Source organism: Anguilla anguilla, chromosome 2 (genome assembly GCF_013347855.1).
Source record: "Anguilla anguilla isolate fAngAng1 chromosome 2, fAngAng1.pri, whole genome shotgun sequence".
NCBI classification, from domain to species: Eukaryota; Metazoa; Chordata; class Actinopteri; order Anguilliformes; family Anguillidae; genus Anguilla; species Anguilla anguilla.
Genome location: NC_049202.1, coordinates 51,051,666 through 51,078,249, shown reverse-complemented (window position 1 = coordinate 51,078,249; position 26,584 = coordinate 51,051,666). Strand labels below are relative to the sequence as shown.

General features: G+C 41.6%; 3 protein-coding genes across 4 annotated transcripts in view; 1 reads left to right on the top strand and 2 right to left on the bottom strand.

Moving 5' to 3' along the window:
- The window catches only part of snx29 (sorting nexin 29), a 136,584-nt gene extending 120,064 nt beyond the window's left edge, over nt 1-16,520 (bottom strand). For both annotated transcript variants that reach the window (XM_035404532.1, XM_035404533.1), the window contains exons 1-11: nt 15,836-16,520; nt 12,910-12,974; nt 10,769-10,821; nt 9,319-9,443; nt 4,390-4,570; nt 3,775-3,845; nt 2,253-2,504; nt 1,675-2,017; nt 996-1,114; nt 815-908; nt 388-470 (exon numbers count right to left, since the gene is read on the bottom strand). In XM_035404532.1, the coding sequence (XP_035260423.1) occupies nt 388-470; nt 815-908; nt 996-1,114; nt 1,675-2,017; nt 2,253-2,504; nt 3,775-3,845; nt 4,390-4,570; nt 9,319-9,443; nt 10,769-10,821; nt 12,910-12,974; nt 15,836-15,842 (1,393 nt within the window). In that variant the 5' untranslated portion in view covers nt 15,843-16,520. The remainder of the gene's footprint in view (nt 1-387; nt 471-814; nt 909-995; nt 1,115-1,674; nt 2,018-2,252; nt 2,505-3,774; nt 3,846-4,389; nt 4,571-9,318; nt 9,444-10,768; nt 10,822-12,909; nt 12,975-15,835) is intronic.
- A 115-nt stretch (nt 16,521-16,635) lies between these two features.
- On the bottom strand, nt 16,636-18,164 carry LOC118220592 (tumor necrosis factor receptor superfamily member 17). Its single transcript, XM_035404534.1, has 3 exons — nt 17,971-18,164; nt 17,366-17,521; nt 16,636-17,082 (listed from the first exon to the last, which is right to left on the bottom strand). Exons 1-3 carry the CDS (start codon nt 18,089-18,091, stop codon nt 16,811-16,813), a joined length of 549 nt encoding a protein of 182 aa, XP_035260425.1. The 5' UTR covers nt 18,092-18,164; the 3' UTR covers nt 16,636-16,810.
- A 4,243-nt stretch (nt 18,165-22,407) lies between these two features.
- LOC118221788 (sulfotransferase 2B1-like) lies at nt 22,408-26,371 on the top strand. Its single transcript, XM_035407165.1, has 6 exons — nt 22,408-22,627; nt 23,711-23,922; nt 24,223-24,349; nt 25,148-25,242; nt 25,395-25,575; nt 25,926-26,371. Exons 1-6 carry the CDS (start codon nt 22,444-22,446, stop codon nt 26,039-26,041), a joined length of 915 nt encoding a protein of 304 aa, XP_035263056.1. The 5' UTR covers nt 22,408-22,443; the 3' UTR covers nt 26,042-26,371.
- Nucleotides 26,372-26,584: the final 213 nt, after the last annotated feature.

Genomic DNA, 26,584 nt, shown 5'->3' with positions numbered 1-26,584 from the left:
GCAGCCATCTGATCCCAAAAGTATCTCCAGAGAGCTGCTCAGCAGATAATTCTGAATGTATCTGATCCTTTTCCAGTAAAGTGCTATTTTTCCCCTTTAACAGCAGTTTCCTCCAGAAAGCCAAACTGCTGACTGGACCGTACACCGCCTCAGAATACCAGACCAGGAGCAACCGGTCGCGGCCCCCCTTCTGAAATTTGGCCAGAGGGATTCTGGCATTTTCTCAGCAGCAGCAGAAGGCGGCCGAGCTCTGGGAGGAAAAGAGGCAGATCGGCAGACACTCGCACCGGCTGCTCTCTCTGGGCGTGTGCGCGCGCAACGCGCTCTAAGCTAACCGACCCGCGGACGGCACCTCCGAAGCACCGGGGAGAGGGGACGCACACCTACCCACTGTCATGGACTCCGGCAGGCCCGGGGTGGGCAGCATGGTGCTCAGGGGGGCGCTCTGGACTGGGGGGCTGGGCTCCATACTGGAGAGAGAGAACGGTTATTCCCATAAGTATAGCGTCAGGGCCGATGCACACTGCATACGCAACGCAAAAGCCAAATAAGCCAACAAGTATTTTACTCTTAAATTTAGACTTAAAATCTTATTTCTATTAGATTTTTCTAAATAATACAAAAAGATCAGGTGAGACAGTCTGACACAAACTTTTACTTTTACTAGCCGAACTCAAACAGTAACTTAACACAAGCTAATATCTTCTGCGTGAGAGATAAAAATGGGATTTAAGTCTTAGCACAAGTCTAAAAGCCCTTGCTGAGACAGACTCCTCGCAGTGTGCAGACAGGCAGCGTGCTGCTGAGGGCGTACCTGAACAGCAGTGGGGGTCGTGTCTGTGGGGGGTCAGTCACAGCGCCGCCACTCTCAGCCTCCCCCCGGAAGCCCACGGGCTCCGCCGAATTCTCTGCGAGGGAGAAACGACGCCTGTGAGGACGTGCCGAGGGGCGGGCGAGCAGGAGCACTCACTCACAGCGAGGGAGAGGAGACGCACCCGTCTGGGAGTAGGAGTCCGTGGAGGGCAGGGGGATGAGGACGTCGGAGCTGTCGTTGTCGTTGATCATCTGCAGGGGGCTCCACGTGGACACGCTGGACAGGCTCCCCACCACCACTCTGTGGGGACACACCAGCCCATTATCAGTCTCAGCCTGGAACAGCTAAAAACCACACATAACATAATACCACAAAGCTTCTCTCATTCCTGAGGCGCGCTTAAAGTGTTCTACGTACATCTATGTTAATAATAATAATACACTTTATTCGTACAGGGAATCTGAGGCCACAAATGCAAACAAAAACAGAAACAACTCCATAGTCTGGGGGCCTGCACGAAGAAAGAAAAGGTAAACTTTGTGTGTAGGCATTGAACAGAGGTTCTGCATTGTCCATAGGGGAAATATGACGTCAGAAACGTATTTAGGGGCTGCACTGTTAAATGTCTAACATTAACTAAAAACTAACTGTATAGTTAATGATGGGATGCCATTATTTAACATGGGTTCATCACTAGCACTGAAGAGCACATTATCTCCAATAAACTCTCATCTTAAAGTGAATTGCCCAGTTATTATTTATAATTGTTTATGAAAAGCCTCAATATTTGACCCAAAGGGCACAGAGTATAGAGGTGTTGTTGCTGCTGTTGTTGTTGTTGCTGATCCCTAAACACTCACTGTTCTCCATTTCCCTGCTCTTCCTCTGGCTCTGGCTTGCTCTTGCCGTACAGGTCGTCTTCCTCCTCTTCGTTGTCGACGCTCTTGGAGTCGAGGGGGGCGCCGTTGTGGGCGTGGTCTCCTCCCCAGCTCACGATGCCGGGCTCCAGCGCGCCGTTCAGCGTGGGCGAGGGGACACGGCGATCCAGGTCCTCCTCCGAGCTCCTGTGAGCGGCCACGCCCTTCCTCAGACTCTGCCCAATGTCCTCGTCCTCTTCCTCTGCGCCCCCATCCTCACCGTCATCAAAGGAGATGATGTTGGTGACTTTCTTTTTCTTCCGACGCTCTTTCCTCAAGCCAGAGTCTGGAGGGGGAAGACCAAACCCAAGCACAGAAAATTCCGGTAAAGACACCACCATTGCGTACCATTACTATTACATCTGCATGTGCTCATACACTGGAGTGAGAGATGGAAGCTGCAAAAGGAGATAGAGATCAATTCTCCAGAAAAAAAAACCACTAATAATGCTTTAATGGCTGCTTGAGAATGTCCCATTTGTATGGTTATCAGGTGACAGGGTGTTGTTCCTCCTCCCTACCAGCAGAGGCGCTGCGGGGTAGCACAGGCAGCGGATCAGAGGGGCAGTCGGGGCGGGGGCTGAATCCCGGCACCGAGGTGGCGATGCTGATCTCCCGCAGGAGCGTGCTCACGCCCTGGGTGGACTCTTTCCAGAGGCTGCTCACGCCCTGCGTCGACTCCTTCAGCAGCTCGGACACCGAGGGCCCCGCCCGGTTCTGCCCGTTCAGGTCAGTGTTGTCGATGTTGATGGCGAAAAGGATGGAGTTCAGTCCTGTGCCAACACATAAACAGTCATCACACTGGCACTGCATCTGATCACGACATTTGATCACACATTGAGTGCATCTCCAAATATGGCCACCAGTTAAGCTTCAACATAAACCATGAGATCAGACTGGGCAAAAACAATGGAATCAATTTGAAAAAAACAACAGTTCACAACTACACATTTAAACCACCTTTCACTGCAGTTAATCTCCTCTGAACACATGCCTTTGGAAAGTTATTTATACATTATATTGAAGCTAACATTGCAGTAATTGTGTAAATAATCAACTTTCCCAATGAATATTTATCTATCAGGACTTCTTTCATTTTCAGTGCAGAAAATATAACTCCGCGCACAATTATATTCACAGCTTCAGTCTTTGCCCAGGGATTATCTACATAATCATCCATTTACAAAGATATTACTGCATACTTTCTGTTTTTTAGAGAATCTATTGGTGCTCATGGTGAAAAGCCACAAAGTTTCACAGTCTATGGTCAAGAGGAAAACTTTAAAATCTTAAAATGTCCATCCATTCATTTTCTAAACCGTTTATTCGTGGACAGGATCGCAGTGAGAGGGGGCGTGGGGTGGGGGCTGGCACCTATCTCAGCATGCAGTGGGTGAGAGGCAGGAATACATCCTGGACAGGTCACCAATCCATCACAGGGCCCACTCACCATTCACGCACATATTCATACCCCAAGGACAATGTACACTCTCCAATAAACCTAAACTGTATGGCTTTGAAACCAAAGAAACCCACACGGACATGCAAACTCCACGCAGACTCAGTGAAATAATCACCCAATGGGGAGAGCTTCATTTTGTCAGAGAGGAAAAAATATATAGCTGCCATTTGGAAAACATCTTCAAAATTAATTACAGACCTACCCAGTCATTAGTATTCCATATCAAGTTAAATATCATTATGGGATTATGTGGACTAATTGAATGTGATTAATTGAAGTCTGCAAGGCAATTTCAATGTAGTTGGAGCATGCAATTTCTGACCATTGACTCCCATACATTTGGACGATCAGTAAAACGTGAGTAATTTTACTTAAAGAACCATCTGGACGGATAGAGAACACTTATACAAGTAGAAAATCATGAAATCAGAATCTAAATGTAATATCCTTATCCAGTCAGACACAAAATGAAAGTCAACACTCTCAGCTCAATGCTGACTGAATCTGAATGAAGGAAAGGTTCTGCTGCTGGAACTACACTAGTTCCTGGCTTATCTCAGGGGTCAAAGAGGAGCTCTTACCTGCAGCCATAGTGGGTAACATGCTCGCTCTCTCTTCATCCAGGATGAAAGCCCAGTCTTCATAAAAGGTACTGCAAAATACAATTTAAAAATGTGACCACTGGGTATCAACATAACTGCAGGGCCTGTGTCACTTCAGGTGTGTGCAGAGCATGTCCTACTCCTCACTATCTGACAGAACCCGAGTCATCTCCACATGTAAAACAGCACCTGAATGGGGAGGTAGGGAGTACAGCGCGAGAACAGTGCGGTGCAGGTGGGGTCACACTCAGCGGGTGTGCCTGAGTGTGGGGTCATTCTGAGAGTGCATACCTGAGTGTGGGGTCACACTGAGAGTGCATACCTGAGTGTGGGGTCACTCTGAGAGGGTGTACCTGAGTGTGGGGTCACACTGAGTGTGGGGTCACTCTGAGAGTGCCTACCTGAGTGTGGGGGTCACACTGAGTGTGGGGTCACTCTGAGAGTGCGTACCTGAGTGTGGGGTCACACTGAGTGTGGGGTCACACTGAGTGTGGGGTCACTCTGAGAGTGCGTACCTGAGTGTGGGGTCACACTGAGTGTGGGGTCACGCTGAGAGTGCGTACCTGAGTGTGGGGTCACTCTGAGAGTGCGTACCTGAGGCGTGTGTGGTCGGCCAGCAGCATGTGCAGGTAGCGCTCCAGGGAGTGCTCGTTGAGGGCGCAGCGCAGCCAGGCCCGGCCGCGGCCCAGCTCAGAGGAGATGTGGCGCAGAGAGTAGAAGCGCTGCAGCTCGTGCCGGTTCAGGTGCTCCTTCACACAGAACCAAAAGGACAGCTCTGCAACACACGCGTGCACACACACACACACACACACACAGATACATACACACACACACACACACACAGATACATACACACACACACACACAGATCCATGCACCCAGGTCAGGGGTGGGGGCTCCAGGGGGGGCTCCACACTGATGGACTAGTATTTACTTACATCCAGGCATGTGCACAGATAGACATCACCATGTGCTGTAGCATATACCCCCTGCCCACAGGTGCCCTCTGCGATCATAATCCACCCCTAAAGCCCCCCCCCCCCCCCCTTTAAGCACATGCCCTCCAAATGCATTGCTTATATCACGTGTGCCATGAGATAAATTATACAGTTGTACAGCACCATTATTCTGGTTTCAAAATGTTCCTTTTTTTTTTTTACAAAACATATTTTCCTCAAGGCCAGGATCAAATTAAATTCCCAGAAGGCCGCAGTGCCTGTGGGTTTTTGTGGTTCTCTTTCACTCAGCAGCCAATTAAGGCCTTGAGAAAACCCAGAAAGCCAGCAGACACTGCGGCCCCCCAGGACTGAAGCTTGACACCTGTGCTCCAGGCACACACACATCTTGGTTTAATAATTCGTCTTGTTCACATGTCATCACTTTTACTTATTAAACACAAGGTTTTTTCCATCACATACGTTCCATCCGTCAGCGTTGCTCGAACTGATAATCAGGCATTCCAAACCAGCATCACTACCACAGAGGCAACTCAATATACATGAGATGTCCTTATGTTCTTCACAGTAGTTCTACATACGTATAGGGAAACACTTAGAGTATCATCAACCGGTAAATACGCTACATGGCCAAATGTATGTGGACACCCCTTCTAATTTGTGGTTTCGGGTGTTTCAGTCACACTCATTGCTAGCAGGTGCATAAAATCAAGCATACAGCCCTGCAATCTCCATAGACAAACATTGGCAGGAGGATGGATCATACTGAAGAGCTGAAGTGATGAATCACGCTTCACCATCTGTCGGTCTGAAAAATCTGGGTTTGGCAGAATGCCAGGGGAATGCTACCTGCCCAAATGCATAGTGCCAACTGGAAAGTTTGCTGGCAACAGTTTGAGGAAGGCCTTTAACTGTTTCAGCATGAAAATGCCCCCATGACAAACAAGGTCCATAAAGAAGTGGTTTGCAGAGTTTGGTGTGGAAGAACTTGACTGGCCTGCACAGAGACCTGACCTCAACCCCATCAAACATCTTTGGGATGAATTGGAACAGCAACTGCGAGCCAGGTGTTACTGTCCAACATCAGTGTCCAACATCACTAATGCTCTTCTGGCTAAATGGAAGGGAATCTCCACAGCCATGTTCCAAAATCTAGTGGAAAGCCTTTCCAGAAGAGTGGAGACAGTTATATCAGCAAAGGGGGGACCAACAACATATTAATTCCCACGTTTTTGGAATGAGATTTTCAACAAGTACACATGGGTGTCCACATACTTTTGGCCATGAAGTGCACAAAGAATAAAATTATCGACACTTCTTTGGCCCTCATATTGAGAGACAATAGCAACAGACCCCAAATGCAAATACCACACCTAAAATCAGCTCTAGAACTTTTGCTAGTTTTCTGCATAAACGAATGGCAAAAAAGTACTAATAAGGAAATCTAGAAGGGTTGTCACAAGCCTTGGGCAGTGCCTGATAATGCTTGTTAGCATTCCTTTGAACAAAACCATACCCAACACGTGTAAGGCAAGTCTATTCACTTTTCCAGCCGTCCTGACTTTTTTCAGAGTCCATGCTTGGGGGACGACTAGGTTACAGGCAGAGGTGGGTAACCTGGCTTCAAAGAGTAAAAAGACTGACCGTGTATTTGCTCCACCAACATGCACTAAACCAGCTGATTACAATAATTACTTCTCCTATCATGCTGAAGAGTTATGCTAACTAGAATCAGCTGGTTTAGTGCATGGTGGTACAGCAAATACATGGTCAGTCTTTTTACTCTTTGAAGCCGGGTTACCCACCTCTGGTTACAGGCAAGCATTACTTATTCCATCCCCAGTATTGCGACCAATTTCAACAAAAACAAATATCTCCTGACACAAAATATGAGATTAATCTCAGTTTAACTAAAGCAGACAAACCTGCAGCTCACACTAACTACTGACAATGCAGAAAAGCGAGCCAGAGAGGCACATGACTGAGCCAGAAAAGAGGAAGTCTGAAAGGAGCAGGCAGAGCTGCATTTCAGCTCAACAAGGAAATCTCTTCAACCTGACAGGAAACACAAATTCAGTCCGTTCAGTCAACAATGATACATCATGACTGTCATTCTTTCAGCATGTGCCACTCAGAGAATGCTTCGGCACCTGTTGGTAGTCTGGTTTAAGACAAAAAAAAAAATTGATTTATTTTGTTTCTAAAAACCACAAGCGAGCACGCTCGCAGGTTGACAGTTCCCCTCGTGCGTTTTAAGTGTATTTATAGCCAAAAAGCCTGCGTTCTCTCCAGCGCACATTCGACTGATGCATGTTCTCTCGGTTTCAACTGCATGCAAATCAGGTTTGCAGAGAAAATAATTTTAAAAAACCTGACGGAGTCCCACTTTCACATGGAGTAACATACGGACCCAGAACATCTTGTCATTAGGTTTAGCATATCTATTTTCATCAGCCTGCGGTGACTGAATTAAAGAATCGAATGTGATCATGACTCTGCCAACACTCACGACTATGAGAGGGGTGACGAGCTCAACAGCGACCTGTTATTTCCCACCACTCCTGCACACGCTTGCCAAGGCCTAGATAAGGGGTGTCAAACTCAAGTCCGGAAGGGCTGCAGCGTCTGCATATTTCTGTGGATTCCTTTCATTCAGTGGCCAACAACAATTTCATTGAATCTCTAGGGCTGAAATGCAGTGAAAAGGAGCAGGACTGAACACCCACAGGCTAACACCCACAGCTTCGATGAACATCATCGGTATATATGCCCCAAATGGCTGTGCATATCCCCAGAGGAAATGAACTGGGGAGAGACACCAGAATCACATTACTGCCATGTATAACAAAGGGATATGCTTCCTGTTAAAAGTCTGTTGCAACTTTCAACAGAGAAAATAAATGGCGACCCTTTGAGGTCAAAGGTTACTGAACAGGGCCTGGCATTAAGGCATCTCTGGTCTATTAATGGACCATTCAGCCCCATTATATTCTCTCATCTATTCCATTAGCCAGGGACATTAGGGTGCATTTACATGCAGCCTAATGATCTGTTATCAGCCAGAATGAACACCCATTCTCATAAAAACACCTCTACCGCAATGCAGTAACATGAAAGGGCTGGTGTATACCTTTGATAATTCAATATCTGGCACAAAAACACTCTGTTCAAATTACTTGCTCAAAGCGTATTTTTTCTGTGCACATGTCCATCAGAATAAAATGGCAGGTGCAGCTAAAAACAGCAGGTTAGCAGAAGGAATGGCATTCAGAGAGTTTTGGGCTGTCGAAAACCTTGACGGCTATTAACAATGAACTGCTGAAAGAATCAAGATGAAAAGACGAAGGACGCAGGGCTGTGCAGAAGCATCCGTCAGAGGAGGCAGCGCTGGAAAGCACAAGGCTGAAGCAGAATGGCACAGCCAGCTGCCATTATTACCACACCAAGAGCGAACATGTAGGGGAGAGATTTCAGCAGAAGTACAACATTCCACCCCACCCCCAAAATAGTTAGTGTTAACTGATACTCATTTAGCAGTCACATAAGCCCTTTATTCAACTGGACTTAATTCATTAACGCAAATATCTCATCAGCCAATCACGTGGCAGCAGCACAATGCATTTAGGCATGTAGACATGGTCAAGACGATCTGCTGAAGTTCAAACCAAGCATCAGAATGGGAAAGAAAGGTGATTTAAGTGACTTTGACAACCATCTCTAGGGATTACAGTGAATGGTCCGAAAAAGAGAAAATATCCAGTGAGCGGCAGTTCTCTGGGCGAAAATGCCTTGTTTATGGCAGAGGTCAGAGGAGAATGGCCAGACTGGTTCGAGCTGATAGAAAGGCAACAGTAACTCAAATAACCACTCGTTACAACCGAGGTATGTAGAAGAGCATCTCTGAACACACAACACGTCAAAACTTGAAGCAGATGGGCTACAGCAGCAGCAGACCACACCGGGTGCCACTCCTGTCACCTAACGAAGTGGCCGGTGAGTCTCTGGTAAAATTCGTAATAAATGGAAATTCAATTAAAACATAAACATCCTAAGACCCACAGCAGCGAACAAACTCGCACGTGTACCCCTCAAACCCGCAGTAGAATCAACATTACTTTAAAACTGAAAATGATATTTGTGAATTACAACATGATACAATGATCACCCACTTAACAAGTGATTTTCCTCTTAAATTTGGCCTAATGCTAGAGGAAGACCACTAAGACCCCACCTTTGCAGAATGGTTTCATTTGGGTGCATTTAGCCATTTTCAGAAAGTTAAATCAATACTTTTCTCACAATTTTCAGTACCAGTATTAGTTGATGTTTTTTTTAGAAACCACAGCAGGTGCTCAGCGAACCTCTGAGAAATAGTATTTCCTTTTTTTCCCCTTATGACCCATACTGTTGCATAAGGTTTCTGGTTTCACACACAAGGGGACTGGGTGCTGCATCTGTTTCCTACACTGAGCCGAGCACAAAGACGCCCTGTGTTTCGCTCCTGAGCCCTGTGCAGCCTGAGCTCAGACCCGCAGAGCGCGCAGGCTGGGATAGGCCGCTCTCTCACCTGTTTCGGCCTTGCTGGAGAGGCCGGCGGCCTGGCGGAGGGCCGCGGCGGTGAGGGCCAGGCCCCGGCTCTTCCTCAGCCCATGCTGCAGGACGGCCTCAAACTGCGCGCACAAACAGATCACCCTGCAGGGGAGAGCAGCACAGCTCTGCTTTACTGACACACACGCGTACATACACACGTACACACACACACACACACAAGTACGTGCACACAAACAGATCACCCTGCAGGGGAGAGCAGCACAGCTCTGCTTTACTGACACACACGCGTACATACACACGTACACACACACGCACGCACGTGCACACAAACAGATCACCCTGCAGGGGAGAGCAGCACAGCTCTGCTTTACTGACACACACGCGTACATACACACATGTACACACACACGCACGTGCACACAAACAGATCACCCTGCAGGGGAGAGCAGCACAGCTCTGCTTTACTGACACACACGCGTACATACACACATGTACACACACACGCACGCACATGCACACAAACAGATCACCCTGCAGGGGAGAGCAGCACAGCTCTGCTTTTCTGACACACACGCGTACATACACACATGTACACACACACGCACGTGCACACAAACAGATCACCCTGCAGGGGAGAGCAGCACAGCTCTGCTTTACTGACACACACGCGTACATACACACATGTACACACACACGCACATGCACGCAAACAGATCACCCTGCAGGGGAGAGCAGCACAGCTCTGCTTTACTGACACACACGCGTACATACACACATGTACACACACACGCACATGCACGCAAACAGATCACCCTGCAGGGGAGAGCAGCACAGCTCTGCTTTGAGTTTTGACCTGAGTCCCCTCCTAACAGTAAAAACACATCATTATTTTACATTAGAACAGAACTTACCCAACAAAGACAAGCACTGAAAATCACTTGCAACTGATTTTCAAGAAGTGATTTTTACCTTCACCTTCGCAATGAGTCATCCAGTTCAAATTCCACTGCCTTAATTTCACTAACAAAATGTTTACGGTAAATAAAACATTTCTGAAGAGTCCTTGCTTCAAAAAATGTTTTTATTTCTAAATATGAACTTTAGCTTTAGACTGATATGAAGGGTGTAAAGAGAATCAGTTAAGTTGTTAACAAACTGGCAGCAAGTCAAATGAGTGTGAGAGCGTGATCCCCAAGGAGCTTGCCAACTTGACAGAAAAAAAGATCTTACTTCAGCTACAGCAGAAGCCTATTTAGGCCGTGTTGATTGAGCTGTCTGGAGTTCAATGCCCTGACGGAACAGTTGCTGCTCTAAAATAAAATGTCCTAGTGCTTAATGATGTAGAAAAATACCAAGGACAAAGCAAAGATGTTTTTTCATTATTGTTTTCATGAAGAAAAAAAACACTTTGCTGCTACAATAAGAAAGCTTCAATAAGCAGCTTGCCCAGCAGGCTGAGGCTTTACCTGCTGTCGGAGTCTGAGGCAATCTCCTTTCTTCCCCCAAAGCGGATTTGGCACTGAAAATGTTTCAAAACAGAATACTGTTAGGAGTTGGCCTTGGCAGTCAACCTGAAATGCAGGGCTCTTTCAGAAGAACACATGGCCGTTTTGTTTGAACTGATCACTCTGGTGAACGGTAGCTGAAAATAGACAAAGCAAGTCAAACGAGCCAGCAGCCACAGCCCCATGTGCCCCCCACAGGGACAGGCTTCAGGGGCCCAGCCAGGTATCCAGAGGTAGCACTACTGCTTTACTTACAGAACTGCTGAGGGACAGAACCCTGAAACTACAGACTGCGAGAGTCCAAGAATCCCCACAGATACACCAAACAGCGATCTCTGAGTAACTGAGCGGCGAAGGAACATGTGTAGTCTTACCTAGTTCTACAGGAATGTGATTAATTTCATGTTATCTCGATTAACTGACTCCAAAATAATATTTTAACCTTTCCTCTGTGATAAAAGTTATACACAGGAGACCGCCAGTAGTGTGGCTCTACACGGATCACTGTCTATCTAGGTAAACGTGGATGTGCCTGGCTTGTGTAGCCTATATAGAAGCAACTGTGTATGTTGCGATGGCACTTGTGTGTAGGCGAGTGACTACGGGGTGCACACATCCTGAGTTTAGTTTTATGTGTATGTTATGACCCTAAAACTGTTAGGTGAGCAGTGGTTAGAGTCAAAAAGGAACGCTAATGTTAACATTAATGCAGTTTATTGTACAGTGTGGTCAATAATGGCAATATACAATGGTGCAAAAGTGCGTGTGTGGTGAAATGTTTATGCGTGAATGGCACATAGGAGACATGTTGATGATTCCACTCAAACCGCTCCACTTTTCCCCTTATACATACAATAAGGATCAAAGAAAAACCCCAAGTCATCAAAGAAAGACACAATCACAACAAACAGCAACATCAATTATCCTGCTTGAGTTATCTCTGTAAGCCAACCAAACCGCGTTAAGCTTTGTAGTACAGCTGGCTGCAGACTAACTGGCTATCTAACTGCTAACTTGCATTACCTACTGTTCACTTCTGAATGGTGTTCTAGATCATGTAGCATTCAGAGGTACCAATAACATAAAACATGATTTCAGTGTCTGTATATCTGAAATCTACGGCTCACATAATGTTGATTCAGCAGAATATTTTGCAACTGTGCAGTGCTGGTGCCAGAGCACTGTCTCTTTATCAAACCCTGCAGACTCCCAGTCAGCACTGTAAACACAGTCTGTTTTCCTATGGGGGTCTGAGCAGGGGCACACATCTGTAAACCACCGTACAGTAGAAACTGGATTCTTTGGAAAGATGGCATTCAGGAAGAGCTATGGACGGACAGCAGCAGTGTATAAAGGTGTCTGGAAATCAAAATGACAGAGGACACACAAGGAGGAGAGACTGGAGAAGACACAGGACTAACACTGCGCTGACACTTCCTTCTCCCACTACATGGGAGTATCTGGACTAACACATTAATTCACGGAGGATAGGGTAACACTAACTCACTCATCATGCAAACTCATTTCTATGCATAATTTTCACAGTCTGAGTGAAGTCCCTTGTACCAGAAACAAAATTCTGCTTAATTATTAAGCATATGACCAATCATATACTTAAGAAAATGAACCTTAGGGTGAAATAATCAGAACACACAAATGTAACTCAGCTTAGTTAGAATATATAGTTAGAACATATAAGCCTAGTTCACATGCAGTAATCAATACCATTGGGTGAGTGTTGCTCTCCACATAGTGGCACGTGATAGGTGCCATTTTACAACACCCAGCTTATGGATGCATTTTTTCCCAAAATGACCTCTGCTGCAGGAATACTAGATACATTGAAGTGTCTTGACCATTCTCAGAGAATTCTCTCTACACTAAGACTGAGTCATTCTTAGTCCAGATGAGAACAAGGACAACGTTGCTGAGAAAACAACATCAAAGACTACAGATATGAGTAAGGGGGCTCACTATGAGGGAATTAACATACAAAATAATACAAGCACATTTAGATTGAAAGACATAATGAAGCTCTGCTGAACACATATTCATAAATCTTATTCACTCCCATCACAGCAGATAGGTTCTGTTGGTCTCACCTGCTTAACAGCATCCAGCAGCCTCTCCAGCAGATGCTGTCTTTTTGTGTCATTCTGCTGTGTACCTACAAAGCCAGACGTTTGGGCTGGTTAGTGGCAGGCAAGGTCAACCTCATTCACTCAACAGGTCCAGAGCTGCATAGAAAATGTAAACACTATACAGATAACAAAATATTTCTGTATTTTGTAAGGGAAACAATGCCAATCATAAAACTAATCAGCAAAGGACTTGACTCACACCAAATGCTAAACATGGGGAACACGCCAATAAACTGCCTTCTACTGAATCCCTATACCAGCAAAAACTACAAGTTACATAGCTTAAATAATTTGTGGTCTACATCTTGAAATCCTGTGACAGCTGAAATCCTATGACAGGTTTAGACTAAACATCGATTTTCTATGAAAAACAGTTATTATCATCCTCATGAATCACCCTGCAAATCAAGTGACAAGTCATTAGGAGAAGTGTACTCCATCTCTAGAAATTACATCTTTTGGGACCTAGCAACCATTGAAGTTTAATAACTGCCTTTCGCTTCAAAACATCTTTAAAAAAAACAATGCCTTTTTTTATTTGCAGTTTATGTTTTATATTTTTTTAAATCATGTTATAACAGTATTTTTACAAATTTCCTGAAACTTAGTAATGCTTATCATCATACCTCAAAAATGATAAATAAGTTATTGCTAGAGGTTCAGTCCTACAAAAGACTTGATTCATCTTCCATTATTGAAACTGTTCTTTCTAGTTCAGCCGTTCCACAATTAACAACTGTAAAATTCAACCTCTCTTCCTCTAAACTCATACAGTTAGGACAGACCTTCTTACCACAAACACATCAATATATTGGTCACATTTGTTGGCAAATGCGGAGCTTGATTTAGCCTACTGTAACTCAATGCACAGCTTATTAACAGAACACTCAGATAATCAGGATGTTATGCCACCTTGATGTCTGTGTGTAAATATCTCTAAGATACAAGGTACTCAGAGCTCTTTAAAGGAAACAAAGTCCATCTGCAAGCTGCTTTGGAGTTAGGCCTACTTCAAGTGCATTTTCTTAGTTTAGACCAGTAAAGATCAGTAAAGCCCCATCTCAACACACAGAAACTTCTGTAAATATCACACATATGCACACAGAAAAATAGCTGTTTCCAATTGAAAATTTACACTAAAAGTGAAATAATATCAAAAACATCCAGAAAAGTGACACTTTGGTTCTTTTCTGTGATTTAGGTTAAACCATCTCACAGTGCAGGTCAATGGTATGTCCAGTCACCTCTCAAACTAATGGGTGGGGTGGGGTTGTACTCTTCCAAGTTGTTTGAGCATGTCACAGGTAGGACTGGGCAGTTAATCAGAATGAACAATCAATATCCATAATAAATAATGTAAACCATTACTAGTTAAATTTATACATTTTCTTTATTATTCTAAAAGCATACAAACAAAATGCAGAAAAAGACATCTTTAACATTACACACACCATTATTATTATTATTATTGTCGTTGTTGTTGTTGCAAAAGTATTAGAGAACAACCCAAGTGCAACAGACACAAGGTACAAGCAAACACAGTTCTGTTTTTCCCCCCAAATACCACACAGGATAAACAACACTGACTATTTGTATGCAATGTAGCCTAATATTCACTTTCTTTTTTTTCAAAAACAATAAAAAGAAGGGGGGGAAAAAACAACCCTCCAAGGAACCCAATACATTCCAAAAAACAATTGAGAGCAATTAAAAAAGAACGTGTTGTGTTCCGAAAGGCAACATCATTTTCCCCCTTTCTTATAATGCAGAACCTATTCAGACAAGCAGTATTTAAACAGTTGGCAGGAAGGACATAGACCTTGTTGTGTACAGAGCTTATATTCTGTTGGAATCTCTGTCATCTCTCCATAATAAAAGTTATAATGGAAACAAGTTTATGAAGACAAGCCCGGTAGTCCCTTCGGCTGGCTAATGGATTAGGCTTAGTGAAGATATTCGAACAACTATTTCTTAAAAAAATAAAATAAAATAAATAAATAAAAAGCTGTAATAGAACCAGCTGTGTCAAATATGATGCTACAGTTTTTACTGTGATGCCAAGGAGATAAAAGTTTCACCACTACAGAACAATTGCATTTTCTTTAGTGAATCGAGACCGTACAAACCATAAAACCACTTCATATGTCTGAAATAGCGTAATTCAGGCAGTGTTACATACACATATTACCACAGACGATTTATCAAATGCAAGTAGCCAACTTGTTTATTATGAATTGGCATAGTCTATGTGTGTACTAATGCGCAGTCCACAAAATTCTAAGTTGGTCCTGAAGTACGATCATCAATTAACCCTCGAGGAAGTTTCAGTTTTACAAAGAGCTGAGCAGTATACTGAGCAATGACTTTTAAGGATACAAAACTGAATAGATTAAACTTTGCTAACTGTCACTAAGCAAGCTCGTTCACAATTAGTGGCAGTGGTAATGTGGAGCTATAATAATAGCAACAGTAGCCTCACACAAATGTAGTTCCACCGGCCTATGGAACGGAAAATAAAAATATCGTGGGCTTTAGTGTGTGGTAATTATGCCAGGTAACATTTTAGCCTAGTTTCAGTTTATCAATATTGTATCAGTAATTTTGCCAATGTACCCTCTCCCATTTCACAACAAAATAGGAAAACGCAATGTTGACATTTGGATTTCCACTTAACTACAGGAATAAGGGAAAACTTTATGTTGACTGCATGAAATAAACAGTAGCCTAGCACAAAAACAGGAACAAACACGTTTACTTTCTGTTTTAGCGAGCAAACGTAAAGAGCTACATATAAAGATCCTTGCCATATGACTGCCTTGCGGGCTAAGGCGTGGACAAATACGCGACAAATTCTGGATTTATTTAAAGACGACACTTCACCACTCACCGTTCATTCTGCCAGTCCAGTTCAGATTGTGTCAATCAATTTATTCCCCACCATGAAGATGGCTAGTTAGCCAGCTAGCTGGCCTGGTCTATTACAGTTCTTTCCTGCACTCTTCACGGCTGAACGAAACCTACGTTTACTGCGGTTTGTAATAACAGTCAGTGTTGTCAAACAATGAATAAATACAATGAAGAGGAAAATTTATAGAGGTGCAGCGCAGAACAGTCTGTCGTAATGCCACGTTTTGCGATTCTGTGCTGCCGAGTTTCTATGAACTCCTGATTCAGAATTCATAAAGGCCTCTTCATCTGTAAGTTTAACAGCGGTTATGAAGTCTGTAGACTAGTTATGCAGTAACATACATTTGCGGAGACAATGTACGGCAGAAACGATGACATTAGTGTATCGGGCTGTTCAGCGTCCTTGATCTGTGAAATGAACTAAAGATGATTTTAAAACAAAAAATACAGCCTGCTCTCCAGAGGCAAAACAAAACCACCTAGTCACATGACCTACCGTTATCATGGTCATATGACACAAATGAGTGTCACATGGAAATAATGTTGCCAGTGCTGTTGATAATCTGGTAAAATATAATTCGGTCATTTGTTTGGCGTTGTGGTATATGGGGCGTGCTGTGCAGGACATTACTGTAGGCTATAACCCGCAGCAGGCTACAGTTAACGGGTCATATTCGGATTAATAAACATTAACGTGCGCAGTTATTCTTAACATGAAGTTCAAATAGTTTTCTCCTGAGTTTGAAAGCAAAAAATACAATAAATACAGTAAATGTAAGATTTTTAATCTTTCGCTTCCAATTTACACAGATGAATCACAATTGTGGCCAAAGTTCGCAAACCTCAAAAACATATTTGCAGTGTTTCTATGGTGATATACTTAACAATTGTGTTAAAGTATTTCTTAGCTTTTTTGATTGTCCCTTCTTTAGTCTAATGACACTTATGAAGCGCCTCAGGCTACCGAGATAGATCTACATACGTTCAGTGACTTGTCTTGTGTACAGTAATGTGCGTGATTGTAGGTCCGTGCTGTCTTTGTGGTGACCAGGATGGTGGTTCCCTCTTCAGTGGATGGTAGAGGTAGACTTGAATTATAAAGAGTGTCACTGTACGTTTGCTCTAATTCATCCCTGATCATGGTTCTATCGTGTGCCTCGTCAGTCTCCTTTGAAGCTTCCAAATCCCTCTCTCTTCCAGAGTCTCCCCCTTGCTCTTGGTGTCTCCCTGTCATGACGGGAGACAAATTGATTTGTAAATGAGATACCAAATATTGAAACGATATAAGGGATATGGCTTTCTGAAATTACATTTCATCTGATTTGTTGCTACAATCAACACACATTAACTGTTTTGTTTTAATTTTTTCTATTTTCTGTGTTTTATTTATTTATTTTTTATTTTATTTTATTTTATTTATTTGCTCTTATGTGAGAAAGTAGGTACTACAGCTATTTGAATTTAGTATCCAGGTCGTTTCATCAGCTCATCTCAGTGTTTGCCTACACACCTTCCTTTCTGAGGAATGGCTGGCAGTTCCTTTTGCGTAGTATCTGAATGAGCAGCATCAGTGTGGTAACAGCACACAACAATAGGAAAAGCAGGATCAGCCACACATTGTTATTCTCGGACACAGAGCTGGAGCTGGTGTTGGAGCCGACTGCAGCTGTAGAGAACAGCAGAGTACAACAACAATTAATTCCCATGTCATCATAAAAGACTTCATTTAGAGCAAAAAATTAAATCTAAAAAGGGATAGCAGTTACATGTTTCCTTGTTTCAATGGCGTTGACCGCAGACAGATACAAAAAATTTTTAACAGATTAACAGGTTTAATTTACACATTTTTAAATACAAAACTGGTAAAACAAACAAGCGCCTGTTTTTTCTAAGGATTGTAGCCATGACTTTTTTTATTTTACTGAATGTGTCAGTAGAAGTAGAGTGGTTTTAGGCCATTTTAAAATAACTTTTTTATTTATTTATCAAAAACATTTATAAATGTCAAATTGTCAAGTATTGAGGCTTAATTCATACTAGATAATCATTAATAACGCATTCATATTTTTAATAAAAAACAGTGGTTGTCAAATAATTAAAGAATGTTTAACTTACGTTTGATGCAGTATGCAGTGCAGCTGACAGGTGGTTTGGAACAGCGTAGGTAGCAGGGCATACATTTTTCCACCAGGCCATCATAAAAATTATTCTGGGCACATTTGCTTCTAGCCATCATTATAGAACCAAAGCTGCTAATATTGAAACTACAGCTAGAGAGTCATTCTTTTGTATGCAGCTTTTGACTTAGTGGCGCTCAAACCACAGGCCCTGTTTTATAGTTGAACAGGGACATGTAAATGACAGACCCTGTGGGGGAAGCCCCACTTTGAAAGAAAGAAACTTTCAGCATCCAAAATCTTAAATGCTGCACCCTACTTTCAGTGTAGATTTTTCCTATTGGAGAAATGTAAAATATAAAAAGTCATACCAATCCAAATATATTTGGCATATTAAAACAATATGTAAATAGAATATGTTCTGTATAAAGTCGTGACTGTAAGTCCTTTTCAAAAAGGTAGGTTTCAGTTATCTTGTGTCCACTTATGTCTGTTTAAAGTAATAATAAATCAATTAATCAGGATCACAGGTCTACAAAAAAAGTTTTCTTTTTGTCCCTGAAAGCCATTTAAAATCGGAAGGTGATTAAAAGTTTTAATAAGGCATTTCTTAAAGCTCGCTGTTCTCCCTAATCTTATATAGATTTTCTTGTATTTTATTAGAAGCCTAAATGTAACCAATTATATTATGTGAACATTATACCTTCTTTGTCGTAGATTTACTTCATTGCTTTTATTTCTTTTCTGTCCTGTTTTACTCAGATTTTCAAAAATTTAAATGCTCAGTGATATTATTTTGCTACTTTATTTTTAACCACTAGATGGTGCTGTATTCCAACTAAATATGTTTGAAAGCATTTGTGAAATATTAATACATGCCAGTTATTTGCTTCACATTTGTTTACCTGTTCAAACACGATTCTATGCCGCCTTTGTGGCATAGAATGGGTGATGGTCATTAAAATGCATTTCATTGTAATTTGCAGATTTCTGTTCTGTTGTTCAAGTAGAAATTGTTACAGTGACAATGAGCCAATTCAATTCCACAAATAAAACTTGTAGAAGGTTGGCAATTTATTCTGACAGCAATTCAATAGGGAAATACATTAAAACATATACAACAGTTTAAACTTTTGCAATCCATCACATTTTGCTGATTCAGTATAAAATACATAAAATGCTCTAGCTATAGAATAAGAAGGTTAAACAGTCTTCATGACTTCATGCTCATTAATTCATTGCAACAGACATTTATAGCTAATATAATCATATTCCTCTAGCAAGATTCCACTACACAGCAATAAGAGTGAAAATAGCTTTGTAACATCTGTGTATAAAATGCTACAGATTTCACGCAAAAAAATATTTACAGCTAAACAGGAAATGGCACCCTCAGCCAGCAGTGGATCTGGCATGCTCCTCCTGGGCCAGTCGTTTGTGCTGTAGTTTTTGCTTGATGACTGGCAGCCACACCAGCCCTGTCACCAGGAATATGAGCCCAATCGACAGACACACTGTCCCCATGGTGTACGAAACGCTCACCACCTGGTTGTACTGGAGCAGCGACAGCACAGAGCCCACGCCCAACAGGAGGCCCCCCATCGCCATAACAATGATGGGTTTGTGGTAGTAGGTCCAGGGAGGGGGGTCCACCGCACCGCCGTCACCCTCTGGGAACAAGACACGTCGTGCAGTGTCCTCCACCCCTGCCCTGTTTTCAGCAAGAGAGCCCACAATCCCCGCAGACAGCATCCTGCAGAGAGAGACACGGGACAGGTTTCACTGAACAACTCGAGTGGCAATAGGAGTTGTGAGCAGTTGGAGGGGAGGTTAACTTTTCAATCAAACCTCATTCATTGGATGAGACTGTGGCCAATTATGTATCACCTTGTGTGACACATTCCTCAATAGTAACCAGTTTGTGTCTATTTACATGACTTGCAGATTAAATTAGTATTTTAGTTGTTATTCACCAGGGGGCGCTGTAGGCAATCAAGTGACAATACAATTGAGTAGCTAATTGTGATGTTTATTAAAACAATCATTTGGCCTACAGTATTACAAGGAGAGTGAAAGGAAGGGAAGTGAACATGGATCAAAAGCCCAAGGCACACACTATGACTAGCATGTCTCTGAGTGAACGTGTGCAGCAGTATCTGCCTGGTGTACTACGCACAGATGTCATTAATTTTGCACAGCTTGAAATTGAACAATAAATCATGCAAATAATTGAGCAATAGACATAAAATTCAAAACAAAACAAATTCAAAAAATATATAAATTAAGGTCAGAGATTACCACTGACAAGAATCATCTGTCAGCAGAGGGAAAAGTGCTGTGGCTGGATGTCAAAAATTTAACAAATGTATGTTCTATGTGCATTTTTCAACAAGAATGTAATCAACAGCAGGGTAATCAATCAGCTAAAGAGCTTCAGCAGAAGTTATGTAAAGAACAGATTATTATTATTGCTTACAAAAGAATATTATGCCTCATGTTAGCAGATGCACTGCACAGAAAACAATGAACCACCAATGTGTCAATATATTCACCCTGATCAAATAAAAAATAAACCAAGCTAAAAAAATTCCTAAGGCTGTCAGGTTTTCTTCCAAGCAAATGAGCAGACTAGATGTGGCAATCCTCCCGCTAGACTCAATTCCAAGGTTAGAACATTGAATTTCATTTGAACTGTGTACATGATACCTTTGTGCAATGTTTTTTCATTATTGTTATCTAAAGATCATCCTTTTGTTGGTGGAGGACTGCACGAGTGCAACCTGGTTTCTCTATGTACACATCACTGCATTATAGGTGACTGCCACTAAACTGAATAAAATATTTTATTGGCAAGTAACAAACAATATATTTGAATAGGTGGGTAGAGACTTATCGCTGAATTTCAACCTTTCAGAATACCTGAAATGTATAGTCTGTACTTGTCAAATCAGTTTTGCTCATTCAGTAATAACCCGTTTAGCAATAAATATACACTTACCTAAATCTAGTGTGTTCGGTACCCCTTCGGCCAAAAAGGGTGTTGCTGCTGGTGTCTGCTTCTGTTATCTTTTGCAAAAAATTATTTGTTCATCCCATGCCACTCCTTAAGGGAGTGGCAATTTACTCCCGTTTCAAACTCCATCCAGGAGAGCACTTCCATTTGTAATCATAGCTAGTCATTCTGTAACATTGAAATTTCAACGAACATTGAGATCTCTTTGTCGGTTTCCTCCATTTGATCTTTATATGGTGGTATTAAAAACATGTAAATATTTTTGCTGAAAATATGTATCAAAGATTTAAAATGCATTCCTGGTATACAATAAGTGAATTATGTAACGACTCTTAATTTGCCATTGTAATGAACATGAATTAAAAATATTTTTGCAATGAAAAAGTGGCATGATAGAGTGTTTATAACTACAGTGCATACTTCAGGATTTACCATGCCATTGAATGGTTTCCCATTTACAAGAATTAAAACTGGCAGTTAGAAATACATTAGAAAGAAGAACACAGTTCACACATTTAGTAAAAATGCAGTTCCAGGGTGTCAATATGGCTGGCCTATCATACATGTAATGTAAGGTGTGCTGATGCACATCTTTTCTGCTGTTCATCTTTGAGGTGGCAAATGAGGTATTCCATATAGATGACTTATTTTATATGATTATATATTGTTACCTATTCAGCAAGGCTGACATGAACCGATAAATAAAATAAAGCACAGCAACATTGGGACGGCAGGTATGCCATCCACCAAGTTATGGCTTGGCGGGACATGCCCCATACCTAAACAGCAGATAGTTTGACACTTTTCAGGGTTTCCTACAATAACCACCATGACCACAGACTCTCACCCTTTAAAAGCAAACTTCTGTACCTTCTGACCTCATGTAAACACAGAATTCACAAACTTCACACAACCTCACAATAAAGCCCAAGACTTGTGTTATTTTGTGTTTTCTTCATTTTCCTGCTGATTTCATCATCACAAATACTCCAGTCCCACAATCGATAATTCTCCTCACTGGACATTTAACTACATCTGCCAATAACAACAACTGAAAAAAGTAGTCTCATCAAAGTAGCCAATTGCAGGATACTTGGATTATGATATTTTTTAATGTGTTTTGTGTTTACTCAGTTTCCCTTGCCTAATATTACAGTTTGTATTAAAATCTGAAACCGAATATGAAATAATAGAGAACATCAGGAAGGGGGCAAATACTTTTTCCCGGCACTGTATAAACAGTGCTTTGTATGCATGAGTATTGAGTACTTTGGCTTTTTTAAATCTTTTTTTTTTTTTAGATAGAATCAGATCTTATTTTATTAATCCAGTGTCAGATTAAAGTTAATCGAGATTGTGTGTGCTCGTAGCTTTCTGAACTTGTTCGAGCGTTTATTGAGCAATAGAAAATACCAAAGTTCAACCGTACTTCTGAAAGTTTTTTACTGTCCACTTCACATGGTAGGCGTAAACAATTTGCTTGATTTCAGAGCACTCTCCAAAATGACGGAAGCAGAGTTATATTCTCAATACAAGGGGGTTTATCTCCCAAAACTCGTACATCATCCAGAATGCCTGAAACACTTCGAAGAATTTACTTTTCGCACAGACGACATTATCATTGCGACATATCCGAAATCTGGTAAATTCTCCCGAAATATTTTCTCATACAGTAATGCAAACTGTGTAACCTGTGCGATTTATTGATTTCGTCAGAAGTAATTTAAAGCAATGTCAGTTTACAGATTGTATCTTTAATACAGTTAATACAATATCTAAAAAGGCTTTGTTTGTTAACATTTTAATCCTGCAGAATATGCTCTTTGATTGCTGTTATGAACATGATTGCGGTTGCTATGATGTATGTAATATTATGGGTTCAGCACTGAATTTCCTTGAGCAAGGCATGGTTGTGTGCTTAAACGGATAGCCTAGTTCACTTTCTGAATGTTTTTTGATATTAGGCCGTTTCAGTTTTAGTGTGTTTCCGATTGACCCAGACGGTTTTTGTGGGAGATTTCTGATATTTACTTAAGTCTCTGAGGACCTGCCATCTTCATAATGATTCGATGATTCGTGGTCTTAAGTAAGAGAATGCAGAGTGACGCTGTGCCTCCAGAGGTTTTATGTGTTTTTCCACAACCATTTCTACATGGAACTCGCTGCATGTCCAGACCAGGGGAATTATCATGCTGAAACAGGCAAAGGCCTTCCCCAAACTGTTGGAGAAGCACAGAATCATCTAGGATGTGATTGTATACTGTAGCATTAAGCCTTCACTGGAACTAAGGGGCCTAGCTCAAACCATGAAAAACAGCCCCAGACCAAGGGAAGTCCAAATGCCTTTGGTAATATAGTGTATATTACATGGTCTTCTACATGAACTTTAATTAATTTGTTGGTGGCTTTTTTGGCATGAACAAATATTGTTCATGCTTTGCTAATGCATTTCTGCATATTGCTAATGATGATCCCATATGTCCTTTGTTGATGGCCTAGTTAATGCGGTTTAGTAATAATGATGCTATCTGAAGATGATTACTGGCAGATCATGTACAAATGCAGGAACATCTATATTTAATTTGGTACAGCCACCATATGGTGCAACACCAGCAGACAGTAGGTGTAAACCTAAAGCAGTCTTGTTATTTTAAGTAATTCTGACCCCAGATGTTTCATGCCAGTATGATGAACATAGGCTGTACGTGCCCTTGGCACAACATAGGCACAACCTGGATGCAGGAGATTGTACCATTGATCCTGAGTGAGGGGGACATGGCATCTGTGCTGACTCTGCCCAACTGGGACCGCATGCCCTGGCTAGAAGAGCACCGCGCCATGGCGCTGAACCTCGAGCAGAGACCCTCCCCTCGCTGTTTTGTCAGCCACTTACATTATTCCATGATGCCCAAGTCATTCTTCAAGGTCAAGCCGAAGGTAATGAAATGGGAACCATTAACACACCCTCAGGTGCCTTTACTAAAGCATTAATTCCCCAAAACCTCAGTAAAACATTTGGGCCAATTGTGGTCATGTTTGATGTACATTGCATTATGGTGTGAAATATTCAGTACCTAGCACATTTCAAAGTACTGATATCCTAAATAATGTAAATGTGATTCCTTATTTTAGAAGTATCCTGCTGACGGTTTTATTGAATGCGATACACTCGTTACAACGGCTTTGGCCGTTTAACATCAGAAACATAAATAAGTGAATAATTTATTTCTTACGCAGGTCATTGTTGTGATGCGAAACCCAAAAGATGTGTTCACATCGTCTTTCCACTACCATGAGATGGCATCATTCCTGGTGAACCCAGGCTCAGTAGATGAGTTCTTAGCAAAGTTCATGAGTGGGCAAGGTAGTGTATTCAGTCCTGCAATTGGAAGCAGAAATTAAAAGGATGGTAATGGGGCCTAATTTATTTAATGATCATTCACACAGATTTGATTCTGAAGTGCAGGACACACTTACACAGACATTTTTTGATTTACCAGAATGATCATAAATCTTATTTATGATCACTCCTGACCACTGGTTTCCTTGTGATGGTAAAGCAGCATTGCATGGAATTTGGCATTTTGATGGTATTATAAACAGAAGTAATACAGTAGGTCAGCTACATGTTTGTTGGCAAATAAATGTATTTTTAAAAAGCAGTCGTTACAACATGCTTATATGAATGCCATTGGCTACATTTAAATTTTACTCATCATTACAAAGGTGGCCAGAATACATTTACTTTATGTTTACTTATCCCATTTTGCATCAGCATTTGACTGAGGTAATGCTGTTGCCAGCAGCTGGGATTTGGGCCCAAGCCAAAGTTTTACTTGCCACATAATACATTATATTACGATGAACTATCCCTTGCACATTACATTCCATATATAAACTATTGCCTCTATTACACTATCAAACATATGCTTGCTTATATCATTTCTTCTTTGCTATAATTTTGCATGTCTGGCCAACAATTGCAATTGTTTTATCCTGCTTGTAAATCATGGTCCACAAATGACATCACAATGTCTTAGCACTAGTCCATTATCTTACATTAGCCGGCTGTAGCCATTTGTGCTTGCAGCTATATTAATCATTGTTCTGATTAACAGTAATACATATACATTATAGTGACATTTTGCTTCTTTTGCCACAGTGATGTTTGGATCATGGTTTGAACATGTGAAGGGATGGCTAAATGCAGAAGACCAAGATCATGTGATGTACATATCATATGAGGAAATGATACTTGTATGTGCATTTTATTTTAACGTACAAATAATTAAAACTCCATAATAGAAATTGAGTTGCTCATAACTGCACAATTATGTCCACAAATACAGTACTGTACACACAGTGTGCATGTAAGCATTTATGAGTGTGTCAGCTGCTGTTCCATGCAGGATCTGAAGGAATCCGTTTCCAAGATGGCCCGTTTCATGGGGAAATCACTGAGTGAGGAGGTGTCTGCCAAGATTGCAGATAACTGCACGCTCAAGAACATGAAACGAAACAAGATGTCAAACTACTCCCTGGTGCCAGAGGAGTTAATGGACCGGAAAAAATCAGAGTTTCTAAGAAAAGGTACTCTATGTTCAAAAGAAACAGTAGAAGTTGGTCAGCAGTGGTCAATCCTGGTCCAAGAGAGCCACAGAATGTGCTGGGTGGTGTTGGGGTTACTTGGATCTTAACTGATCAAAGCAATTAGTAACATATCCAACCTCACATGGTTTCTTGTGTTCAACCCAAATACCAAAACTCCATGCAGCCTTCTAATGACTGGGATGGCTACCACTGCAATAGAATAGGTGTTACGGTCTCAATAATCACAACACATTATCAAGGTACTTACTTTTGTTTGGTCAATCTTTAAACTTTTAAAATTTTGAGTATGAGCGTCAGTGTGACTAACTCAAGTTTCTTTATTCCTTCAGGAATCATTGGTGACTGGAAGAATCTTTTCACAGATGCCCAGTCAGAATACTTTGATGCAGTTTACAAAGAAAGAATGAAGGATGTCAAATTAAACTTTGTTTGGGATTTAAACTGATCAAACATACAGATCCTGTACTCTGTATGCCCCAAAGCCTAAATGAATTTCAACAATGTAAAAATGAAAAAAAAAAAATTTTATTTGCTCATACTCATTTCAGCATTTAGAAAATATTTTACCTTTTTCCAATTACTGCTTTTATTTTCTCTTATGAAAACTCCTACAATCCTGGAAAACTGACATTTTAAGTCCATTCCTTTGTGTGATGTTTCCTTAGAACAGATGTTATTGTTTAATCAGTGGGATATTTCGGTCAACACACTATTTTGGCAAAATGAAGTTTTACAGCGGTAATATCCACCAAAAGAATAAATCAAGACAAATTGAGCAATCTTGTTTCATTTGGAACGACACCAAAAACTGAAATATTGTATGTGCAGTGCCCTGGAGGGTATTGTCTTCTAAAGAACAGCTGACCAAATTTACAGGTCGTTACCACACGTCTGTCATTCGATACACCCGTTTTGCAGCCTTTGTATAATCAAGGGCTGTAAATATTACCCAATAATGAAATGCACAGCCTTTGTTCAGGGTTCCAGG